This window comes from Columba livia, chromosome 1 (genome assembly GCF_036013475.1).
Source record: "Columba livia isolate bColLiv1 breed racing homer chromosome 1, bColLiv1.pat.W.v2, whole genome shotgun sequence".
NCBI lineage: Eukaryota > Metazoa > Chordata > Aves > Columbiformes > Columbidae > Columba > Columba livia.
The window spans coordinates 203,471,190-203,492,235 of record NC_088602.1 but is presented as its reverse complement, the minus strand read 5'-3'; the positions used below and the strand labels follow the sequence as shown (position 1 = coordinate 203,492,235).

General features: G+C 42.3%; 1 protein-coding gene across 1 annotated transcript in view; it reads left to right on the top strand.

The window, feature by feature from the left end:
• ELAPOR2 (endosome-lysosome associated apoptosis and autophagy regulator family member 2) overlaps positions 1–21,046 on the top strand; it is a 104,907-nt gene that overhangs the window by 79,442 nt on the left and 4,419 nt on the right. The window contains exons 9-21 of the mRNA XM_005512061.4: positions 1,932–2,112; positions 2,850–2,978; positions 4,043–4,133; positions 5,239–5,341; positions 6,541–6,678; positions 7,486–7,749; positions 8,865–9,038; positions 10,519–10,708; positions 14,567–14,663; positions 15,893–15,994; positions 18,255–18,381; positions 19,071–19,249; positions 20,250–20,415. Of these exons, the coding sequence (XP_005512118.3) occupies positions 1,932–2,112; positions 2,850–2,978; positions 4,043–4,133; positions 5,239–5,341; positions 6,541–6,678; positions 7,486–7,749; positions 8,865–9,038; positions 10,519–10,708; positions 14,567–14,663; positions 15,893–15,994; positions 18,255–18,381; positions 19,071–19,249; positions 20,250–20,415 (1,941 nt within the window). The remainder of the gene's footprint in view (positions 1–1,931; positions 2,113–2,849; positions 2,979–4,042; positions 4,134–5,238; positions 5,342–6,540; positions 6,679–7,485; positions 7,750–8,864; positions 9,039–10,518; positions 10,709–14,566; positions 14,664–15,892; positions 15,995–18,254; positions 18,382–19,070; positions 19,250–20,249; positions 20,416–21,046) is intronic.

The following is a 21,046-nucleotide window of genomic DNA, read 5'->3' as shown; positions in this document are numbered from 1 at the left end:
TGATGGACATCATCAGAATACAGAGTGGTGGGTCTTTCTGCAAACCCCTTGCAACAACAACATATGTCATAGATGCACAGATACTGGGTTTTCAGGACTGCTTTCACCACTTAGCGCTCTGCATCTCTGGAAATCAGTCTGCATTTGTTGTACTTGCCAGCCATAGAATCATAGAATAGTTTGGGTTGGAAAGGACCTTCAAAAGCCATCTAATCCAACCCCTGTCATGAGCAGGGACATCTTCACCCAGATCAGGTTGCTCAGAGCCCCATCCAGCCTGGCCTGGGATGTCTCCAGGGATGGGGCATCCACCACCTCTCTGGGCAACCTGGGCCAGTGTCTCACCACCCTCATTGTAAAAAAATTCTTCCTCATGTCTAGCCTGAATCTCCCCTCTTTTAGTTTAAAACCATAACCCCTTGTCCTGTCACAACAGGCCCTGCTAAAAAGTTTGTTCCCATCTTTCTTATTGGCCCCTTTTAAGAACAGAAAGGCCACAATAAGGTTTCCCTGGAGCCTTCTCTTCTCCAGGCTGAACACCCCAACTCTCTCAGCCTGTCCTCCCAGCAGAGCTGTTCCATCCTCGGATCATTTGTGTGGCTCCTCTGGCCCCTCTCCAACAGGTCCATCTCTCCATCTCTCCTGACTCTGCAGCCCATCTTCAGGTGAACAGTGGCTGTAAAACAGCAGCCTAAGGGCCTATGGATCTGTGGCTTACTAAAATCAGCCAGGTGTTACACTGGAAAGACATTGTTGTCTCCCATCGAGTCCACCCATCAGTCAGGATGTGGATCAGCCAGGGTACATGACCTGGCACAGGCATGGCTGCAACACAGCTCAGGCAGGGATCAAGGGTGAGAGACTCAGCTTAATTTCAGCTCCCAGGAGCCAGGACCTGAGCCTGCACTGAGGCTTCTTCCAGCTTTTTTTCTGAACAGCTTCAAGGCTGGCAAATACTTCCTGAGCAGCTCTGTGTTATCAGAGGGCTAACGCTGAGCACAAGCAACTCAATATTTGGCTTGGCATGGGCACATGTTCAGGGCCCTGAACCAAAATCATAAGGTGAAATCTCTCCTGACAAGCTCTATACCCATGCCTCTGGCCTCAAGGATCCCTGATTGCACTGCTAGGATGAAAGGGTAGAACTACTTGGAGGGAGAGCTCTGGGCAAATTAGTCTTCCTAGCTGGGTTTCACAGCTCTAGGATTCAACTAATTTTTGTCTTGAGATATTAAACCCTTTCAAGGTAGACTCAAAGACACATAAAATTTGAAACCCGCCACCATGGGTGATGCATCTCACCTTGTGTGTTGTCAAAGAGAGGTGATGACAAAGAAGTGATCCTGTTGTGAATGGTAATGCCAAGGATCGACTCATGTTAGTGTTTATGGACTGCTCCTTGTGTAATGTGGAGGGACTGGATAGGGGTTGGAATTGTTCCTGTGTCGTTTTGGCATTTCCTCAGTAAGTAAAAATGGATAGAGAGAAATTGAGGATATTTCAAAGAACGGGCCAGTGTGGAGAAAATGCAGAACTTGTAATGTTCTCTGTTAACAGAAGACTTCCTGATAAAGGGATTTTATAATGCAGAAGTTATATTTTGGGTTACTATGGTTAAAATGCAGAGGTTGCTTATGCGGTTGTTAGAATTATTTATCTGACATTCCTCAGAAATATTTTCATGGGAAAATCCACTAGATAAACGTTTTTGCTCTGCTCTTAAGGCCTGAAATCTTGGAATCACCTGTGAACCCAGCCACTTCTGTTTCCCTTCACTGCCCTTCCCTTTATTGTCCTGGATGTGCAAGGTGTGTTTTTGGCCTAAAATATTGGGAATACCCTAATTTCATTTACAAGGGGGACCTTGACTGGTGCGTCTAGTTCTAAAGCTTCCTAAAACACCATGTGAGCTCAGTGTCTTCTCTTTCCAGACTCAGATCATGTACAAATGGATTGAACCAAAGATTTGCAGAGAAGATCTTCCTGATGCATTGACACTACCTCCTTCTGGAGAGAGGAAGGATTGTCCACCCTGCAATCCTGGCTTTTATAACAACGCCTCATCTTCCTGCACTCCTTGCCCACCAGGCACCTTTTCAGATGGGACACAGGGTAGGAGTCGACAAAAAAATTGCTTAGTGTCCCCAAAAGCAGTTGTCAGCTTCCATGTGACTTCGTTTAATGATGCATCAGTATAAGCCAGAGTTCATTTTGCATAAAATATTTATGTAATAACATTGGAGAGAGGGAGTTAGATATCTGCTTTCCCTCTGAAGTCTTCAGCTGTTATAATTTGGCCTGCTGTGTTCTGGATGCATTTCTTGGCTGGTATAAACATCCTGAGGGTTATTTAAGAGATTCTGAGGAATCAGAACTTTTACAGTCAGTAATTCCTCCTCACCCATTCTCCTGTCCATGCCAAGTTCTTCCCTCTGAAAATACCATTTTAAGCACTGCCAGATGAGTCCCTTGCCAACATTGTCTAGCCTAAACTCTGGCTTGTTGATTCTGAGATGTATTGGCCCAATGGTCACCTACAGCATTTTGTGGAAACTCATGTTTAGCAGTATGATCAAAGCTTGAGCTGAAGCCATGGTAAAGAAAGCTGTGCTTGGGGATCACTTGCAGATTACTTACCACAAGGTTATGATCTGCGATTTATAAAATGCTAGTCTTGTTTCTACTTTTCTGGTCCTTGTAAGTCTTTGATAATTTAATTATAAAGAAACAAATTATTTTCTTTGCTCATTGCTTGCCCCAGAGAGTAAAAAAGTAATATCTATGTTCTTTAAAACCTTGAGACATGCTTTGGCCATGTGATATCCTTTTCCTGCTCTCTCACCCTGTAGAGTGCAAAGCCTGCCCTGCTGGGACTGAACCAGCTCTTGGGTTTGAGTACAAGTGGTGGAACATCCTACCAGGCAACATGAAGACGTCGTGCTTTAATGTTGGCAACTCAAAGTGCGATGGGATGAACGGTGAGTCAAACTCCCCGTGTCGTTATGTGCCTGTCTTTCTCCTGCGATGGTCACTGTTGTAATGGAGCACCCGTCAAGATGTGCATGCTCTTTGCTGCGTGAGTCACAGCGCAGTTTCCCCTCTTTTCTTTAACTGCACCATGCTTGAAATGTCCTGTAGGAAGCAATATCACAATATCACAAGTAAAAAATTCTCTTGTATACCAGAAGAGGGCAGGAGCTGCAGCCTGTGCGAAGAAGTCCCCTCGGCCAAGGACCTATCCCACCATCGACTTTGATGCAGCTGATTATCCCCATTGAAAAAAACACAACTATTTGACTTCTAAGTTTATCTCCTTTCCTGTTTTGTGATAACTGTGCCTGCCGAGGTCACACATAATTCTTCTGGAAAACTTAAGTAAAATCTGTGATTTTCTTCATTTAGCACTCAGAACTTTCTCTCTGCACATGTGCTAAGATTGCAGCAGAGAGCAGTCACAGCTTGCCAGTGAAAATGATCCCTTTTGGGACTTCTCCCACCTCTAGCCTTCTCTGAAAGGTTTTCCTCAGCTTCATCCACCCTGTCAGGCTGATATTAACTCAAACTTTAACTTATGTGTGTTGACAAAAGGGGCACTGGAGTATATGCTTAACATTTAGCACATAGATTCATTGATTCATCTGTTTTAAGGCTGAAAGAGATCAGATGGATCATCTCCCTTGAGCTGCACAGCAAAGGTCAAGGAATTTCAATTGCTTTGCTGATTTCACGTTGACATTTGCCTATAAAATCATCAGTTCATACAATTACTACATTTTTTCATTTAAAAGCATTATTGTACTGCTCTACAGCATCAGGAAATAGACTGCCTTAGCTTATTGAAGAATTTCTGGAATCCATGCCCAAGTCTCTGCTATGGGAAACCCAGGGAAAAGGAACTTACCTAACAACAGTGTATACCACACATCTTTAAAACATACTGAAGTACCAAATTGCTTTACAAAGTGTGCTAACAGATATTTTTTTTTTTCCATATGACCCATAAACCATCCATTTCTTGATTATTTTTTTTTCTCCTGTAAAGGCTGGGAAGTGGCCGGTGATCACATCCAGAGTGGGGCAGGAGGCTCTGACAATGACTATCTTATCCTGAACCTGCACATCCCAGGATTCAAGTGAGGAACAGGATTTTTTCTTTTTAATCTATTTCTCATTTATTTGTTTCTCTTACACCTATTTTGTATTACCCCTGGAATGAACTGAGTTTTCTTTTCTGAAGTGCAATTATGTCATGAATGAGAAACAAGAGGAAGCTTGGATTTTATTCCTGTGCCCTCAGTCAAGCCATTGCAGCAGATGATTCTCTAAGACCTTGGTTTTTAGCAGTCTGAGATGCCAGCTGGTTGGCTGTTTGGAACCAAGAAAATACATTCTTATGCCTCGGTTCCTAAATTATCCCAAGGTAACCAGCTGAACCTACCATAGGGTGGATACTGGTGCCTGCCCTGAAGGTTTTTCATGGAAATCCAAATTACTCTGTGCTGTAGATCTGGAGAGGTCCAGGAGAGGTGAGATGTCCTGTTGTCCTGCGGTGCCTCCTGGACACTCAGGTGAAATAGCTGCTTGAGGTGCTCGTGTCTCTTTGTCAAAAGAGTGAGCTCAGACTCTGAGCTCAGACCAGGTGCCAAATATTAAGACACATAAGGTATGGCAAAATGAACCTCACCCTCCCTTTGCCGTACCTCAGCTGAAGGAGCTTGAAACTTCTTACACCTAGTGAGCAAACCCTGATTTTTATTTTACAGTATGGGCAAACAGCAATTAAAATAGAAGCAAGAAACATATCCATGGAGAAGCTCAATGTGTCCCAGTTTACAATTTACTGTTTAATACTTTTCAGGGGAGCACCCTGAATACTTCTGGTTTTCATTAAACTCCTGAAAACCAGTGGAGGGTAGATGCAATTAAATCACTGTAGATCACTTAAAGCATGTAATGCCTTTAAGCAATAAGATTCCCTACTGATATAATAAAGTTCAGGTGTTGATTGTAAGGAGAGAACTGCACCATAAGGGAGTCAGACACTTAAAATCACCCTGCTGTGCCCAATACCCAGCACAGAGCCACTGTGCAAACCTGGCTTCCGCAGTTCTGCAAGAGCAGGTTTTATGTGACAGGACTTTGATGGTTTTCCCGCTGTATGAAAAGCAATTTGAAGGATTGACTGTTGCCTGTCTGGAGAGCATCTTGTAAATGTTTCGTTCCTTCTCTGTTAAACAGACCTCCAACATCGGTGACAGGAGCGACTGGGTCAGAACTAGGACGGATTACTTTTATTTTTGAGACCATCTGTTCAGCAGATTGTGTGCTGTACTTCATGGCGGTGAGTGAGACCTCTCTCTCCATGACTGAGGACTGAGCCTGGTATTCCACATGTCACTTTAATACCTCTGCATAGGCGTGATTAGTTGCACTTGGTTTATTATGACTAAGCATGACATTAGTTTAATATCTGTGATGCCCTTGCAAGAAGGATTTTGTGAATGACCTAGCAAAATTCCTCTACCACATGAGTTGTGAACGATTCCTGGTTATCTGTTTGCTTTAAAAGAAATCACTGGACACTGAAGAGACAAATTTGCCCCTGTTAAACTGATAAAATTCTCAGTGTCTCTTGTGCAGTCAAGTTAAACTCCAGAAGTTTAGTAGAGTCACAAGTTAAGCCTGGGAAATAGAAAATTTGGAAATTTGGTCTTGATCCTGTCGGTGACCCAAGGAGTTTGTATGGCAGCAAGCAGACATTTGTGAAAGCACAGTGACATGTTTTTTACTTTCCTCATCTGCTTATTGAAAGTCCATCAGCTGAGGAAGGTAACTGGATCTGCGACAGCTCCCTTGCCCCTTCTATTGCAAGCAAAGCTGGTTCTTTTTGTTTGTTTGTTTTTGATTTAGTGGTACTTCACATGAATCTGCTCTTAATTTAAAGATATTTAAGTGGAAATTAGGTGGTAATTTGAAGGAATCTGCCTTTACTGATAATTTAAAGGAATCTGTTTTAAAGGAAAAGCATCTTTCACTGGAACATTTACAGCTGATGGAGAATAAGAAATACAGAGATTGAGCATCATTTTCTCATGTAAACTTTGACACTGCCTTCTTGGCCTAAGTTCTATTTCAGTAGAGACACCAACAAAGTAGATGCCTGAAGATGTCATAAACTATGATTTTCTTTGAACTTGGGCCTTCCCCTTTCTGTGCTCTGGCACTACCCACATGTTTTACACATGAACAGAATTTCAAATCTGAAAGAACCACTGTACTAAATCTGTCCTCATAATGTTTATAACCTACTATAGGACTTTGGACTTAACTGTTGTGTGAATTAGAGCGTATTTTGGAATAGACACCCATTCTCAATTGAAAAATTACCAACGGTGGAAAAGAGAATAAATATGTTTGCTCTCCTTTATTAAACATTAAATGCAATTGTAAAGTATATACTGATTTCTATATTATTACTGGTGTTCAGTGTGGTATGACCACACTTTTGTTTTTTAAAAGAGATTTACGTCCATTTTGTAGGACATTAATCGAAAAAATACCAATGTGGTGGAATCATGGGAAAGAAGTAAAGAGAAACAATCCTACACTCACATCATCTCCAAAAATGCTTCCTTTACATTCACCTGGGCCTTTCAGAGAATAAACGAGGGCCAAGATGTAAGTACTTGTTTATGTACATGGCTTTATAGCACAGCCTTCCTTGGACACTCACTGCCAGAGCTCTTGCCCTCCACTGAAGCTCACAGGCTTTTTGTAGAGGGTCAATGGCTGTCACCTCACCCTTGGTAGGCAGCTGGGGATGAACCATATTGAAGAAGGATATAAAAGGATATAAAGCTACTGGAGGGTGTCCAGAAGTTGGTGAAGGGTTTGGAGAGTGTCTATGAAGTTGGTGAAGGGCTTGAAGGGGAAGCTGTATATGGAGTGGCTAAAGTCACTTGTTTTGTGCAGCCTGGAGGAGACTGAGGGGAGACCTCATGGCGGCTACAGCTTCATCACAAGGGAGCAGGAGGGGCAGGTACTGAGCTCTTCTCTTTAGCAATCAATGACAGAACCCGAGGGAATGGCAGGAAGATGTGCCAGAAGAGGTTCAGGTTGGACATTAGGAAAAGGTTCTTCACCCAGAGGGTGCTGGACACTGGAACAGGCTCCCCAGGGAGGTGTCACGGCCCCCGGCCTGACAGTGTTCAAGAAGAGACTGGACAACGCCCTCAGACACATGGTGTGAACTGTGGGGTTGTCCTGTGCAGGGACAGGAGTTGGACTGGATGATCCTTGTGTGTCCCTTCCAGCTCAGGACATTCTATGTTATTGTTGTGTGTATTTTTTTTTTTTTTTTTAATGAAAGTCAGGTGAATGCATAAGCCAATCCCTGAGTAGTTGCCCTGGTGCACAGCACTGGTTTTAGTGTCCACGTGCAATGGTGCAACAGCACTAGGGTGCTTTCCTTGCCTCTTGTTTCAGAGCAGACAGTTCATCAATGACATGGCAAAGATCTACTCCATCACGGTGACCAACGCAGTGGATGGAGTTGCCTCTTCTTGCCGGGCCTGTGCGCTGGGTTCCGAGCAGTCTGGCTCATCCTGCGTGCCCTGCCCGGCGGGGCACTACATCGAGAAGGAGACCAGCCAGTGCAAGGAGTGTCCAGCCAACACCTTCCTGTCCATCCACCAGGTCTACGGCATGGAGGCCTGCATCCCATGTGGGCCTGGCAGCAAGAGCACTAAGGTGCAGAAACTGAGTGTGCTGAGATAGGGCAGGTTGGGATATAAGCACTCAAAGGGTCAATTTTAGTGCTTTCCTGCAGGTATGGGCCTTGTGAGCACTGGAGTATAGTTGTAACCAACGACCCCATTCTTCCAAATATGTCCCTGGTCTAATTTCTGTTTGTAAACATGAAATAAGAAGATAAAGTGGATCACGCTGGCTCAAATAAAGGTTCATTTCAAGAAGCTGCATTGAGGACAATGTAAGAGCACATATGTTAGTTCCACCTAAAACTGTCCCAGACTTCTGCTGTTTTAAACTCAGAGACTTCCTCAGCTGGATAATGTTTATGTGCCTTTAGAAACCTGTAACAAATTCCTCTTATATGAAATTGCCCTTAAGGCTAGATAAGCATTTATCATGTGCAGCATCCTTTGGCAAGGAGCTGCACAGGGGCTTAAAGAACTGCACCCTTTGGTTAATTTTCTGCCTTTCTCCAGCTGGGTTCATATTTTGTCCCTGTTTCTTGAGCTGTTTTTTGTGTTTCCTTTGCAAGATGCAAGTGTAACTGAGGCCACATTCTGGTCTATCTATGGGGCTTTAAGCTGGGATATTTAGGCTTGATATTAGAAAGCAATTTTTTGCAGAGAGAGTGGTCAGGCATTGGAATGGCTGCCCAGGGTGGTGCTGGACTCACCGTCCCTGGAGGTTTTTAAACTGAGATTGGACATGGCATTTAGTGCCATGATCTAGTCAATGGACGAGTTGGACCAAGGGTTGGACTCGATGATCTCTGAGGTCTTTTCCAACCCAGTCGATTCTGTGATTCTGTGATACTGGGATCCTAAAAGCACCCACAACAAAACAAAGAAAGAAACTGTATTTTCATGGCTAATGCAGGGGACAACAGAAAGGCCAGCTTTAGGGAATATTGAAGTCCTGATATGTGATTGCAGGGGACTGAAACAGGAATGGGAATTCTTCCAAGGGAAAGGTGAATTACAGGAATTGGACAAGTTCTCCTCCATCCTTAACACGGAGAGCAGTTTTTCCTGTGCCTGCTTGCTTTAACTCCCGCGTGAATGGTTTGCTGCTGGTCCATAGCTGCTCTTTAATGGATGCTTCTTCTTCTGAAGGATCACTCTGCCTGCTTCAGTGACTGCCTGGTGTCATACATCAAGGATAACCAGAGCCTGAATTATGATTTTAGCAACCTCAGCCAGGTGGGCTCATTGATGAGCGGACCCAGCTTCACCTCCCGGGGGACCAAGTTCTTCCACTTCTTTAACATCAGCCTGTGTGGGAATGAGGTGAGCTCACCTGGTGTCAAGGGTTGGGGGGGATTAACCAATTTACTGCCTGTGTTGTTGTTCTGTGGGATCACACTGAGAAAGGACAAGGATTCCTCTACAGCTGAGCTGTCACCAACACTGTAAATGCTTTTCTCTTGATCTTGCTTGGCAGTGCAAGGGGCTTTTGAGCAGCCAAGTGATTTTCCACAAAAGAGATGAGAGTGTTTTAGGCATAAGTGATGCTCAGAAAAAAAACCCTATCACATCCCTACCTTTTCTTAGTTCTTGTGCCTTGAAGTCACTTGGGTCACAACTCTGACCTTTTGTGCTGACACCAAGGAACTCAACTGAAGAATCTGAGTGTTTTGGTTTCCAGCTTCTTTCCATATTTTTCCCTCATGACTTGGCTGGAGATGTTGCTGTCAGCAGAGCCCCTGGTGACACTGCTTTCTGCCAGTGGCCGAGGTGCCTGTTGCTGACTTTGATTATAGCCGTATAAAGTAGTGGAAACGTGTTTACTCCGTGAATGCAAACAGTCTTTGCCCCAGAATCAGAGTTTTTACATCTGGGGTTTGGACTGTACCAGAGCATGTTGTCACATACATACACTGACATTTCAGAGCAGTACTAGCAATGTATATTGTCCCACAAAGGTCAGTGCATGCAGTTTACATTGATGTTCAGCCCTCCAAAGTTCTGAAGTCTCTCTCCCGTGTGCCAAAGGGTTTGCATGAGTTGAGGCAAATGAGTAGTCCCATTTCTTTACAGTGTTTTGCATACTTTTTGACTTAAACATGTTTTTACATACCCTTCTGAATTAAAGCTGCTGACAACTAGATGCACAAAGGTACAGCTATGTGCCCTCCCATGTGGTCTTCATTTGCCCAAATTACTACAGGGGTGCTACAGTACTACCAACCGTATGAGTGGGTCCTGAATGTTTGGTGTTTTATCAGAACAACTGATTCTGGTAATTCATCTTTCCTTGCTGTTGCTCTGAGATTCCAGCACTGAACTCAGCATGTGACATTAGTACAGCCTTGAAGACTATGTATCTATTTAGGGGTTTTATGTATTCATGATTTGAGAATATTTGATCTGGATTAAATCCCAAATAAAGAGGTATTCTACAGTGTTTTAAAGGCAAGGGAAATATGCTTTTCCATTGCAAGCCATTTTATTGTGCTCTGCAAGTAAACACTATGCTGTCAAGATAAACAAAAGAGAGTGCTTCGTAGCACAGGTTTCTGATAAGACACATACCAGAGGTGACATCGTGTTTATGGGTCTGTAAAAGACTTTAATTGAAGGTTTCAGAGTGGCACAGTTTGTTGTTGCAACTTGTCCCTCTCATGACAGAAACATCAAGTTGTTTCTAAGGTGCAGGGAAGAAACTCATCCATCTGCAGTCAAGAAGTTTGCAATTTCTCCTTTTCCAAACTTTTTCACATCCTATCAACAACCAGCAGCTTCCTTGTTTTCTCCTGGTTGTCCGCAGGGGAAGAAGATGGCTATTTGCACTGACAATATCACAGATGTCACTCTGAAGGACATGGTTGCGGAATCAGAAGATTTTTCCAACTTTGTGGGAGCTTTTGTCTGTCAGTCCACCATCATCCCGTCGGACAGCAAGGGTTTCCGAACAGCCCTGGCTCTGCAGTCCAACAGCCTTGCCGACAGGTTCTTAGGTACGTGTTTTGTACTCCCAAGTGTTTAGGGGCGCAAAGTAAATCCTTCCCAGCTCAGAAGTGCTGTATTATCTTGAGAGAAGAGCAAAGGAGCAGTCCAAGAGTTAGTCCCACTTTGTTCCTGTGAAGCACATGTGGATATATGCTTTTTGCTGCTGTTTCAGTACAGCTAATGGCTGGAGAAGAGTATGGAGTGCCCCCATTCTTTACTTTCCATGCCCATATTACTCACTCCTCCCCGTGTTTGATCTAGTGGGTCCCATGGTGCGTGGAATTTCAGCACAAAAATCGGGAGGATGTAATTAAAAAGCATTCATTTTCTTTTGTATTTCCAACTCACCTCATGCAGGGCAAGACCAATCACTGCTGTAGTCACGCTAGTCCAAGTGTTTCTGCCCATGCCAAGTCCCCACTTGGTGCTGGGGCACAATTAATGAGAAAGGAGGAGGCTTAGGGCAGCATGGGGCTGTGCAGATCATTAAGGCTTGCATTGCTCTGGCCCACAAGTTCCCAGAGTCTGGGGCCAGATTAGACAATGAAGTAATTTAGTCTGCTCACCTATCCATTACAGGCACTGAGTGTTTGTTCTTGCTCCCTGGCACTGAGCCCAGAAACTCATGTTTGACAAAAGCACATCTTTAGAAGAGCATCCAATCTGGGCTTTTAAGACTGCCAGAAATAAAAGCTTTGCCACACTTATTGGTATTTTTTTTCACTGATCAAACAGTGTCTCTGTATTTTGTTTTAAAGCAGACTTGTTTCCTGTTTTAATTTGCTTGGCTTCAGTTTTCAGCTTGCTCTTGTTATTATTCTTTCTCCATTTCACGTTTTCCTCCTTGGAGAAATATTTTGTGTACTGGAATCATCACACCATCCCTGGTCTGCTCTTCTGAATAAACTAATTAGACCAAGTTCTTCTAAGTCTCTTGCTATCATGTATTTCTCAAGCATCTGAATATTTCCTGAGGTTCTTTCTGCAGCCTTTGTAACTTGTTATAAGGTTTTCTTAAAGCATGGACATCAGAAAGGAATAGTATCCCAGTATTTAATTCAAGAGAATGGCAATAAAAATCCCTTCTGTATTTCTATTTACATGCAAGGATAGAATCCCCAAGTCCTTCTTTCTCCAGACTCATGGGGTTTCACGATGGCTTCTTGGATCTGATGTCCACTCTAGATCTTTTTCAGGGTTACCGTCTCCAAGGGAAAATCTCTCTTCCTTAGGACTGGCCTTCATCCCTTGGTGCACTTGTCCGCACTAAAATGTGTTTGGTTTGATAGGGACCAGCTTACCAAGTGAATCAAGTTGCTCTGTATTTTATTACTGTTCCTCTTAATCTTTGTCTCATCTACACACTTTACCAACAGTGATTATGTAGTTATTTGCAGATCCTTGATGATAATCTTGCATTTTGGGATTCCAGTATCAATGCCTAGAGGAGTCTGGAGACATACCACATTTGATGACAATTTTCCATGGCCAGATAATTTTATAATTAGTTAGTTAAATAATTTTTAATCCAGAGTGTGCACTTAATTGATATTACACTGGTAAATTTTTAATGAAAATCTCACTAGTAATTAGTGAAACACTTGATAAATTTACATAATTTTCTTCAGCAACCAAATATATCAGCACTCAAGGAACAAAATCAGATTTGTTCAACAAGAGCTGTTCTCCATGAATTCATGTTGACAGACACTCATTATCTATCTATCCATTAACTGGACAGTCACTCAATAGGTACCTCTCCATTAACTGAAACTCTTCTTCCACTTACCATTCCTGCTATTTTGCCTAATCATGTTAGCCACATTGTCATTTGGCTCACCATATTCCCTCTCCATTAGTCTTCTAACATTTTGCTATCGTTAAAAGCTTTATTAAAAGTCACTTTTTGTGCAGGTTTGCCAGTTTATAAGCAGCATGCCAAGTAGATGCCAATATCCTCTCCTGCCACTAAGGCAATGGGGTGTTCAGTCATTGTCTTGGAAAGAAAGGAGGTAGTCCTGATTTTTTTCCCAAGACACAGAGAAGATTTCAAGCTCTTCTACAGCCTTTTCTTTATCACAAGTGTTCCATTTTAAAATGGGTGAAGTTTGTCTTTCCTATCCATAAGATGTACTTTTATTTCTGGTATTTCTAAAAGAGCTCCAAACTTAGAATTTTTCTAGTCCTGCCAAACATAGGCTTTTCCCTGAAGTGTTTAGCATCCATTAAAATTTTTCTCTAACTTATAACTTCTGATTTTATTTGATTCTGCATTCCCCTTCCATTAAGCTAGTGTCAATATTTTTATTTGAATTGTTCTTTTACTGCTGTTCTGATCCAAAGTGGACTCTTAGTCAAAGCTATCGTCATTCTTGAGAGAGTCGTTGTGAGTTTTTAGCCATATAATTAATATCCTCTGAAGAATGACATTTTTTTTCACACTTGATTTTGCTTCTAGTGTTCTCATTTTTGAGAAACTGCACTTTGAGATGCCATTTCTACAGTAGTGCATATTGGTTGGGAATATTCTCTCATTGCCTCTGTTGAATATAATAAGGTCCCTAGGAGCTCCCATCTTCCAGTCTAGTGAGTAACTAATCTCCGTCCATTGTGTCACAATCCAAATTTAAGTTTCCCTGAGTTCAATGCAATGTCTTTGATGAGAGGAAATGATAATCTCTGCTGATGTCAGCATATGTTCTCAGAGGCCCCTCCACAATAACCTGACATCTTCCTGCACATGTTCCCGGTGGTTACTGCAGCACAGCTCATTTTATTCTGTTGATGGGATGCTCTGTAGCTGTCCCTCATGTGCAACCCTCCTGAGCATTGTTCCTGAGCACATTGACCCACAATCCCAGTCTCTAACTTGTTCTACACCAGGAGTAGTGTCTAGTGCAAACTGTCATCTTAGTTATCTACTATATTTACCTAAACAGGTTATGACCAGACATGGATTTTCCAGCTGTGTGAATCATCCTCCCAAATGTAATGCCAGTCATTTCAGCGTCTTAAGAATTCAGCTAGGCTGTCTAAACTCTTGCAAGAACAAGGGGAAAACTTCTTCTCTTCATTCTTTCTCATCTTCCCACCCATTGCTGGCTGGCACCAATTTTTCTTGTCATTCTAGCAATTTTTCACCTCACTGGAAGGATGCAGCCTGTCCCATTTTTACACCTCCATGTTTTTCTGAAATATTGCAGTGCAGCACCAATATTTTCTGTCTTCTTTGGTTCATGGGGTTGGAAGGATCTTGAGGACTTTGGTTACTTGAATTTTCCCTTTTCAGCTCCTGTCCAAAAATCCATACAGACCTGCGTAACCTGTGTTGTTCCACATACCGGCCTGTCATTTGTTCCAAAATGTGCCATCAGGGCTTGCCTATAACTCCATAATCCTTCTGAATCTTGTCATTGCATCTTTCTGTTTTTCTCCCACAGCTCTGCAGATTGCTTAGGGTGTTACATGGTTATAGGTAATGGGGCTATATATTCAAGGCATATGCTTTGAGCAGTTGATTGGATCAGACATCTTCGGAAGTTATTTTCCAACCTAAATTATTTTATGCTTCTGTAATATCCCTTGATTGCTTTAAATTCTTACAAAAGTGTAAAACTTATTTACACTGGCATTGTTTTATGAATTTTTTGTTTTGTTATGTGTATATGAGGAAATCAGACTGTATGAGGAACATAAAAATCTGCAAAGTTTACCTAGAATAGAAGAAAATGTATAATGTATAGTAATGTCATTATGTGCTATTAAGTGAGATCCGTGCCTTTCAAACTGAGAAAATGTTACACATGAACACCTCAGAAATCCATTCTTAGCTTGTTCCATTGTTTTTTTCCTCCCTCAAATTTTAGGAGCTACTATTGAAACAACACTAGAAAATATCAGCATCAAGACAGATATGTTTCCTCCCTCTCCAAGCAAAATACCTGACGTGCATTTCTTTTACAAGTAGGTTAAAAATACTGTTTTTTGGAACATCAAATGTCTTTGTTTGTTTAAAGGAAACTAAAACTGTGAGGGGAGATCTTTAATCCACCTTTAATCCTTATCACTTTAGTCAGTGTCTGGCTGATATTGATTGGCATGTTGAAAAACATCTTATGAAATCAGCAAACACTTTAGTCAAATGTACATTACACTTGATCTATAGAAAGTGACACCAGAGCTTTGATTCGTCCAGATGCCACTTCCAGTATTACGTTTCTTTCATTAATTTCTTGTGTGTGGCTTTGATATGGCCACTTCCTGTTGCACATTTTCTTTCGCATTCATTTGTATGTACTTTGATATTACAAAAATGAACTAATCATGCTTAAAAATAATTGCTCCAACCTGTACAGTTACTAGTGTGCTTTTCCTGTTATTTGCTTTTCTCCATAAAATGAATACCTCAGCTTGGGTAAGAATCAGCTCAAAGATCACCTCGACTAAGATGCCTACATGGTGGTGTCTTCATGGCAACTGGGTTTCTAAGCTTGGACTCTGAAGCCTGTGTAGCTATTCAGCTTATCTTAAGGCACATACCTATATTTGTTCTACTGACTGGCTCTCTAGATTGTGTTGGTTTTAGTGATGGCTTTAGATCTTAATAGGTTGTAGCACTTCAGATATCAGCACTTCATGCATATGTGAATACTTAAATTACATGTCTGATTCTGCAAACTGAACCACACACCAGTGACTCTACATTCAGTATATTATGAACTTAGCTTGCAATGTCTATCATGTTGGAATAAGGTCCATTTTTTGAATCCCCTTTGCCTTGTTCTCTTTCAGGACAGTGTGTTTCTCAGATTACTGGGCAAGGGGAGAGCCACCATAAACTCTCCAGCAGAGTAACACACCAACCACAACACCTGCAGTTCTCTTTTTTTAATCATTCCATTCTGTTTTATGGGCAGGTTTATTCCTTGACTCAGCAGAGTTCAAACTAGCTAGAAAAACAGAGCAGTTCCCTGTGTGGCCTCTCAGAGCACTTTGAGATTTAAACGAAGTGGTGAAACCCACCCTGCTTCTGTTGCTCCTTTTTATTCTTACAGCTGACAGGGACTAAAATGTTGTGGTAAATGCTATTTCTTTAGTATTACAGTTGCATGAATGCACAGAGACCTATGAAAGAAAAACATGTATTTAGTATAGTGGAAATGTATTACATTTCTCCTCTCGTTTGACATTAGGTCTTCAACAGTGACAACCTCCTGTGAAAATGGCCGTGCAACTGTTGTGACAATGAGATGCAACCCAAACAAACCAGACCAAGGAGAGCTTTCTGTACCCAGGTATTTAAGTATTTGTATCCTAGTAGTGCCAAAAACCTTTTTCTCCTCAGGTGATCTGCACAAAACTCATTAGTAATTTTATACTTAACAGCAATGAGGTGTGCAGTCTCACTCATTTCTCCTGGGTGAAGGACGTGTGCATCCATCACCTCCCAGCAGACCAATTGCTCTGTGTTTAGGCTGTGTGGTGAGAGAAGTCAGAGCTTGGGCAGGTTGTCCCAAGCTTAAAACCAAAAGAAAATGTAGTGATGGTTTATTGCCTCCTCTTCTCTTTTATTCAGTTCCTTATTTTGATCTTTGGCCGCCTGATTAGAACTACCTACTTGGTGCTTTGAGAGGTTATTTTTTCTTCTTTGATCTACAGCAGTGGCTGTGGACAAAGTGATTTTTTTAAAAAAGAGCAACCTGTTCCAGGAACTATGAAATGTGCTATTGCGATGCTGATGTGAGCTTTGACTCTGTGTAGTCCAAGTTCTATGTGTATTTATGTATCTCATCATTCCAGTTTGTACCCTGGACCCCTTGCACCAGTTGTGTTAAATCTACCTGGCCTTTTTTTTCCCCTTCTGATTCAAGTGACTTCAAAAAGTTTCTTTCTTCCAAAGTCCTGTTTATGCCTGCACCTGAAAAGTTGCAGAGAAAAAGCAATAAAAGAATGAATTCTATTACTGTTTAGCAACACCCTGTACATTCTTCAGCAGTTCCCCTCAACTTTGGTAACCCTGCTCTTTGGCTGTCAAGACCTGTATTTGTCTGGACATTACTATAAATCTGCTGATAGCCCTCTCATTTATCCTCCTTCCCAAAAGTTGAAAGTCCTCTTCCCAAAAACTGACAGTGTGAGAAGTGTGGGGACCTCTTTGATCCCTGTCCCTCTTGGGACAGCTGAACTGTGCACATCTGATTGAAGGCAAAGGGGCATCTGCTTCACGGGTGATGGATAAGTGATTGATGTTTGAACCTTTGGAGATGCTTACCCCAGTTTCTTAGGGACCTGACACACTATGAATTATTCTGGGCAACAAGCCACTATCTATCAGCTGCTGAGCCAAAATCCTGCAGGTGTCCTTCTAATGTTGTAGGTTAAACATGATATGAGCTGTGAGAACTCACGAGTAGTGAGGGAGGAGTAACCCACCTTGCTTTTAAAAGTGTGAGCATGGGCAGAAACAGCACACAGCTGTCATGATGTACCTTATCTCAGTTCTTGTTGACTTCTGTCTTCTAGCCCCCTTTGATTAGCTCAGCAGTCAGACAGCTGCTTTCAAATGATGAGGTATTGTCTGATACAAGTCAAATAATACTGCATGGAACTGCTTGATCCTTCAGACATGGTGTTTAGTATCGCATGCAGGTACAGTATAAGATGAAAGAGGTTGAGGAGAAAGATCTGTCAGTGCTCTTGCCATGTACGTTGAAAAAAGGTTCCAGAATCCAGAGAGGACAGCTGTCAGTTATTCAAATCAGGATAAGTCAGAATGGGCTTTCAGGGCTATGGATTTTTCAGTCCTTCAGATCAGGATAACAGATTTCCAGAGGGTATAGAAAAAAAAACTTTAAATCAATTTTTCTGTATGAATATATTTCACATTTACATGACCTAGCTTCTTGCATGGACTTTTGGCTGCTGCTGCTGTTAGACCTGATGTAATTGTCAGTAACAAAACCTACGTGAACGTCCTGTCATTGCCAGTACAACTGCCTTCCGCAGGCTGAATACAAAATAGGGCCATACGTCTCTCTTAGACTAAGAGAAGCTGTTATCTCTTCATTAGCTGGTGAACATCCTTCTAGTAATTAACCATGACAGGACAAGTCCATTCCATATGGACAAAATCACCCAGACATCATTAGAACAACAGCAGGAACCAGATAGCAGCATTCATGTGGAACAGTCACCCAGTGCAGAAGAACAGTGGTAGAGGTGCCTGCTGGGCTAGTCCGTGCTGGTGTAATGCTGGAGTAGTTCTGCTGGTCTCCAAGGCTTGTTTCTTTCCCTTCTCTTCCTTGTAGGTGTGTGAGTAGCACTCACTGCCAGGAACTGAGCTGTTATTTTAGACCTTTGACAACACAACATCTGTTTTCATCTAAGAAAGCATTTTATAAACTGGGAAAAATTCTTCCCCATGATTTTTCCGTCTGGTGACTAGATGAATGTTTTTTTGTACTTACCATTACCAAGCTTTATCAGCAGAATGTGGAGTGAGGATGCAAACCCAACTGTTTCATAGGTGATAACTAAGCTTTGCTCTCCTCCTAGCTCATGCCCCGCGGGCACCTGCGATGGATGCACGTTCTACTTCATATGGGAAAGTGCAGAAGCTTGCCCTCTCTGCACAGAGCAAGACTACCATGAGATTGAGGGAGCCTGCAAAAAAGGATTTCAGGTACAGCAACCTTGTCTGCAAGTCAGCTGGGTTTGTTTGGGTATAACTTGGACTCCGTTGAAATTCACTGTGCAAAGCGATATGCAAGTGCAGGTAGAGTAGAGAAATCTCTGTCCAGGCTCTGAGCTGGCTGGGTGCAAGTCTTACTGGTGAGGTGCTGTGCTGAGACTCAGCGATATTTGTGTCCATGGCAGTGGGGTTCCTGGAGGAGAGCTGGCTTGTGCTGAACAGCCTTGTGGGTGGGGACCTGAACTATGTATGCATTTGTACATACAGGCAGGTTATTCGTGAAGGATGGAGTGCGCAAAGGACTTTAGTCCTTTAATAGCCATAAGCATCAGGGGCAGACTAGGAGGGGATTCAGAGTTTCCATTCAGAAATTCATCCTCCCTTGCTTACAATTTTTTTGGTTCTGACTTCTCTAGTCAAATATTAGGAAGTCCTATCACAGGTTTGGAAGCTCCAAAGCTCCTTTTGCCATGTCTGAACCTGCAGACATAGTCAAGGGGATGATTGAGTAGACAATAAAACTCCTCTTAGAGTCAGAAAACCTGAAGAACATGATTAGGTTTGCCTTCTTTGAAAACATGTTTACCCTTTCTACCTCAAACCAGCTTGTTTTCTTCAACTCTAAATAGTTTTCTCTTTTCCTACAAGTGGCTCACCTTTTGGTGTTTTGTTTTTGAAAGGAAACCTTGTATGTCTGGAATGAGCCAAAGCATTGCATTAAAGGGGTTCCCTTGCCAGAAAAAAGGACTAATACTTGTGAAACAGTGGATTTTTGGCTAAAAGTTGGAGCTGGTGTTGGTGCTTTCACAGCTGTTCTGCTCATAGCCTTGACCTGCTATTTTTGGAAGAAAAACCAGAAGTAAGTACTGCAAATTGTATGCTATATAGAAGTAAGCTAAAAATTTGATGTAGTGAACAGAAAGACATGTCATGGATCTCTTATGACAATGTTGATGAGAAATAACATGTTGGAGCAGTCTATCAATCTACCAGCTTGAGGTTTCTTCTGCCAAATGTGACTATCAAGAATGCTAGTGAGGAAAGCATGGGAAATCCACAGTATTTTGTTATGGCATAATTTCCCAATAGGAACTGTCTTTTCAGTCCCCGAGAGTTTGAAGTTGACCTTGGGTTCTGAAGCAACATGGCTTTCTTAAGGTCTGAAGACCAAATATCACAGGATATCTCTTCAGTCTAATTAGTCCCTTTCAGATGGGTTAAAATAAGGTTCTTGATTTTAGGTATATTCTGTCAGGACATGTCTGGTGCACACCCAAAAGATCCCTGCTTCTCAGAATGAACATACTGACTATTCCCTGTCCCCATTGTCCCCTGCTTCCCAAATCTCGTGCCATAGACTTTCAAAAGGTGGTTCCACCTCCATGGGATTTCATCACCACATAGCACATCCACCTTCATCTAATCCAAACTCCAGTATCATGGTCCTCACATCTTGCTGCCTCCTGCCACACACTGTTACATGTCTCTCCTCTCCCCCAGAGCCTCCTTGGACAGGAGTGTGATGCAGAGTCTGACAAAGGCTGGAGTCAGACCTGCTGTTGCCCCAACCAACACACAAGTCGCACTTCTTCATGCAGGCAATCGTCTCAACCTACTTGTGCTCTTCTGGGAAAACACGGTTCTTTTATAAGGATGGAGGACTAACCTGGAGAGCAGGAGCTCCATGTGTCATTAATACTATTTTGGTTACATGTTTTTAATGATTGAAAAGCATCTAATTTCCAGTAAATACCTCAGCAATAACTATTTGGGAGGGCTGCAGATAATCTAAATTACAAAAATCTTGAATATGTGACATTTGTAAAAAGATCTATGCCTGTCTCTCTTTATATCTTCAGGCTGGAGTATAAATATTCCAAATTAGTGATGACAGCGAACTCAAAAGAGTGTGAACTGCCAGCTGCTGACAGCTGTGCTATAATGGAAGGAGAAGATAATGAAGAAGAAATAGTATATTCAAATAAGCAGTCACTGCTGGGGAAGCTCAAGTCCTTGGCAACAAAGGTGAGTAGTAATTACCACTGTTAATACTAAAAATAATTATTACCTTTATTTATTACTGGACGTGATGAGGCTGTGATGCAAATTTGCACAGTGCATTGTGCAGCCACCCACGTACACATCACCCAGTCCATAGTTAATCTGCTGAACTCTGCAGTATGGGTAATGGTAAGAAATGTTGCAGGGTATTGAGTAAATACTCCCTCTTCTGCAGAGAGATTTTAATAGTGTTCTTTATGATGTGGGTGATACCTAAATGAAGCAGTTAATGGCAGGAGGAACCTCTCTGCCTGGATTCCTACTGGACACTGAGGCAAACAGAGGTATTATAGGCACAGAAAAGTAAAATTTGGCACATAGCCACCAGCCAGCTGCTTGCAGCTCACCTGGGCTGGCTCCATAGCTGACTTGAGCACCATAATTCTGACTGCTACGGGATTCAGTTAAGAGGAGGCATCAGCCACAGCCTGTTACCCAGCACAGCAACCTCCTCCATTTCACTGGGAAGCAAGACCAATAAGCATTTTTTTTTTTCTGCAGCACAAGTGATATAGGATGTTGCATGTCTGAATTCATAGCACAAAGGTGTTTGGTGTCCTGGGAACATTCCTGATAGGAGCAACAGAGGAACATC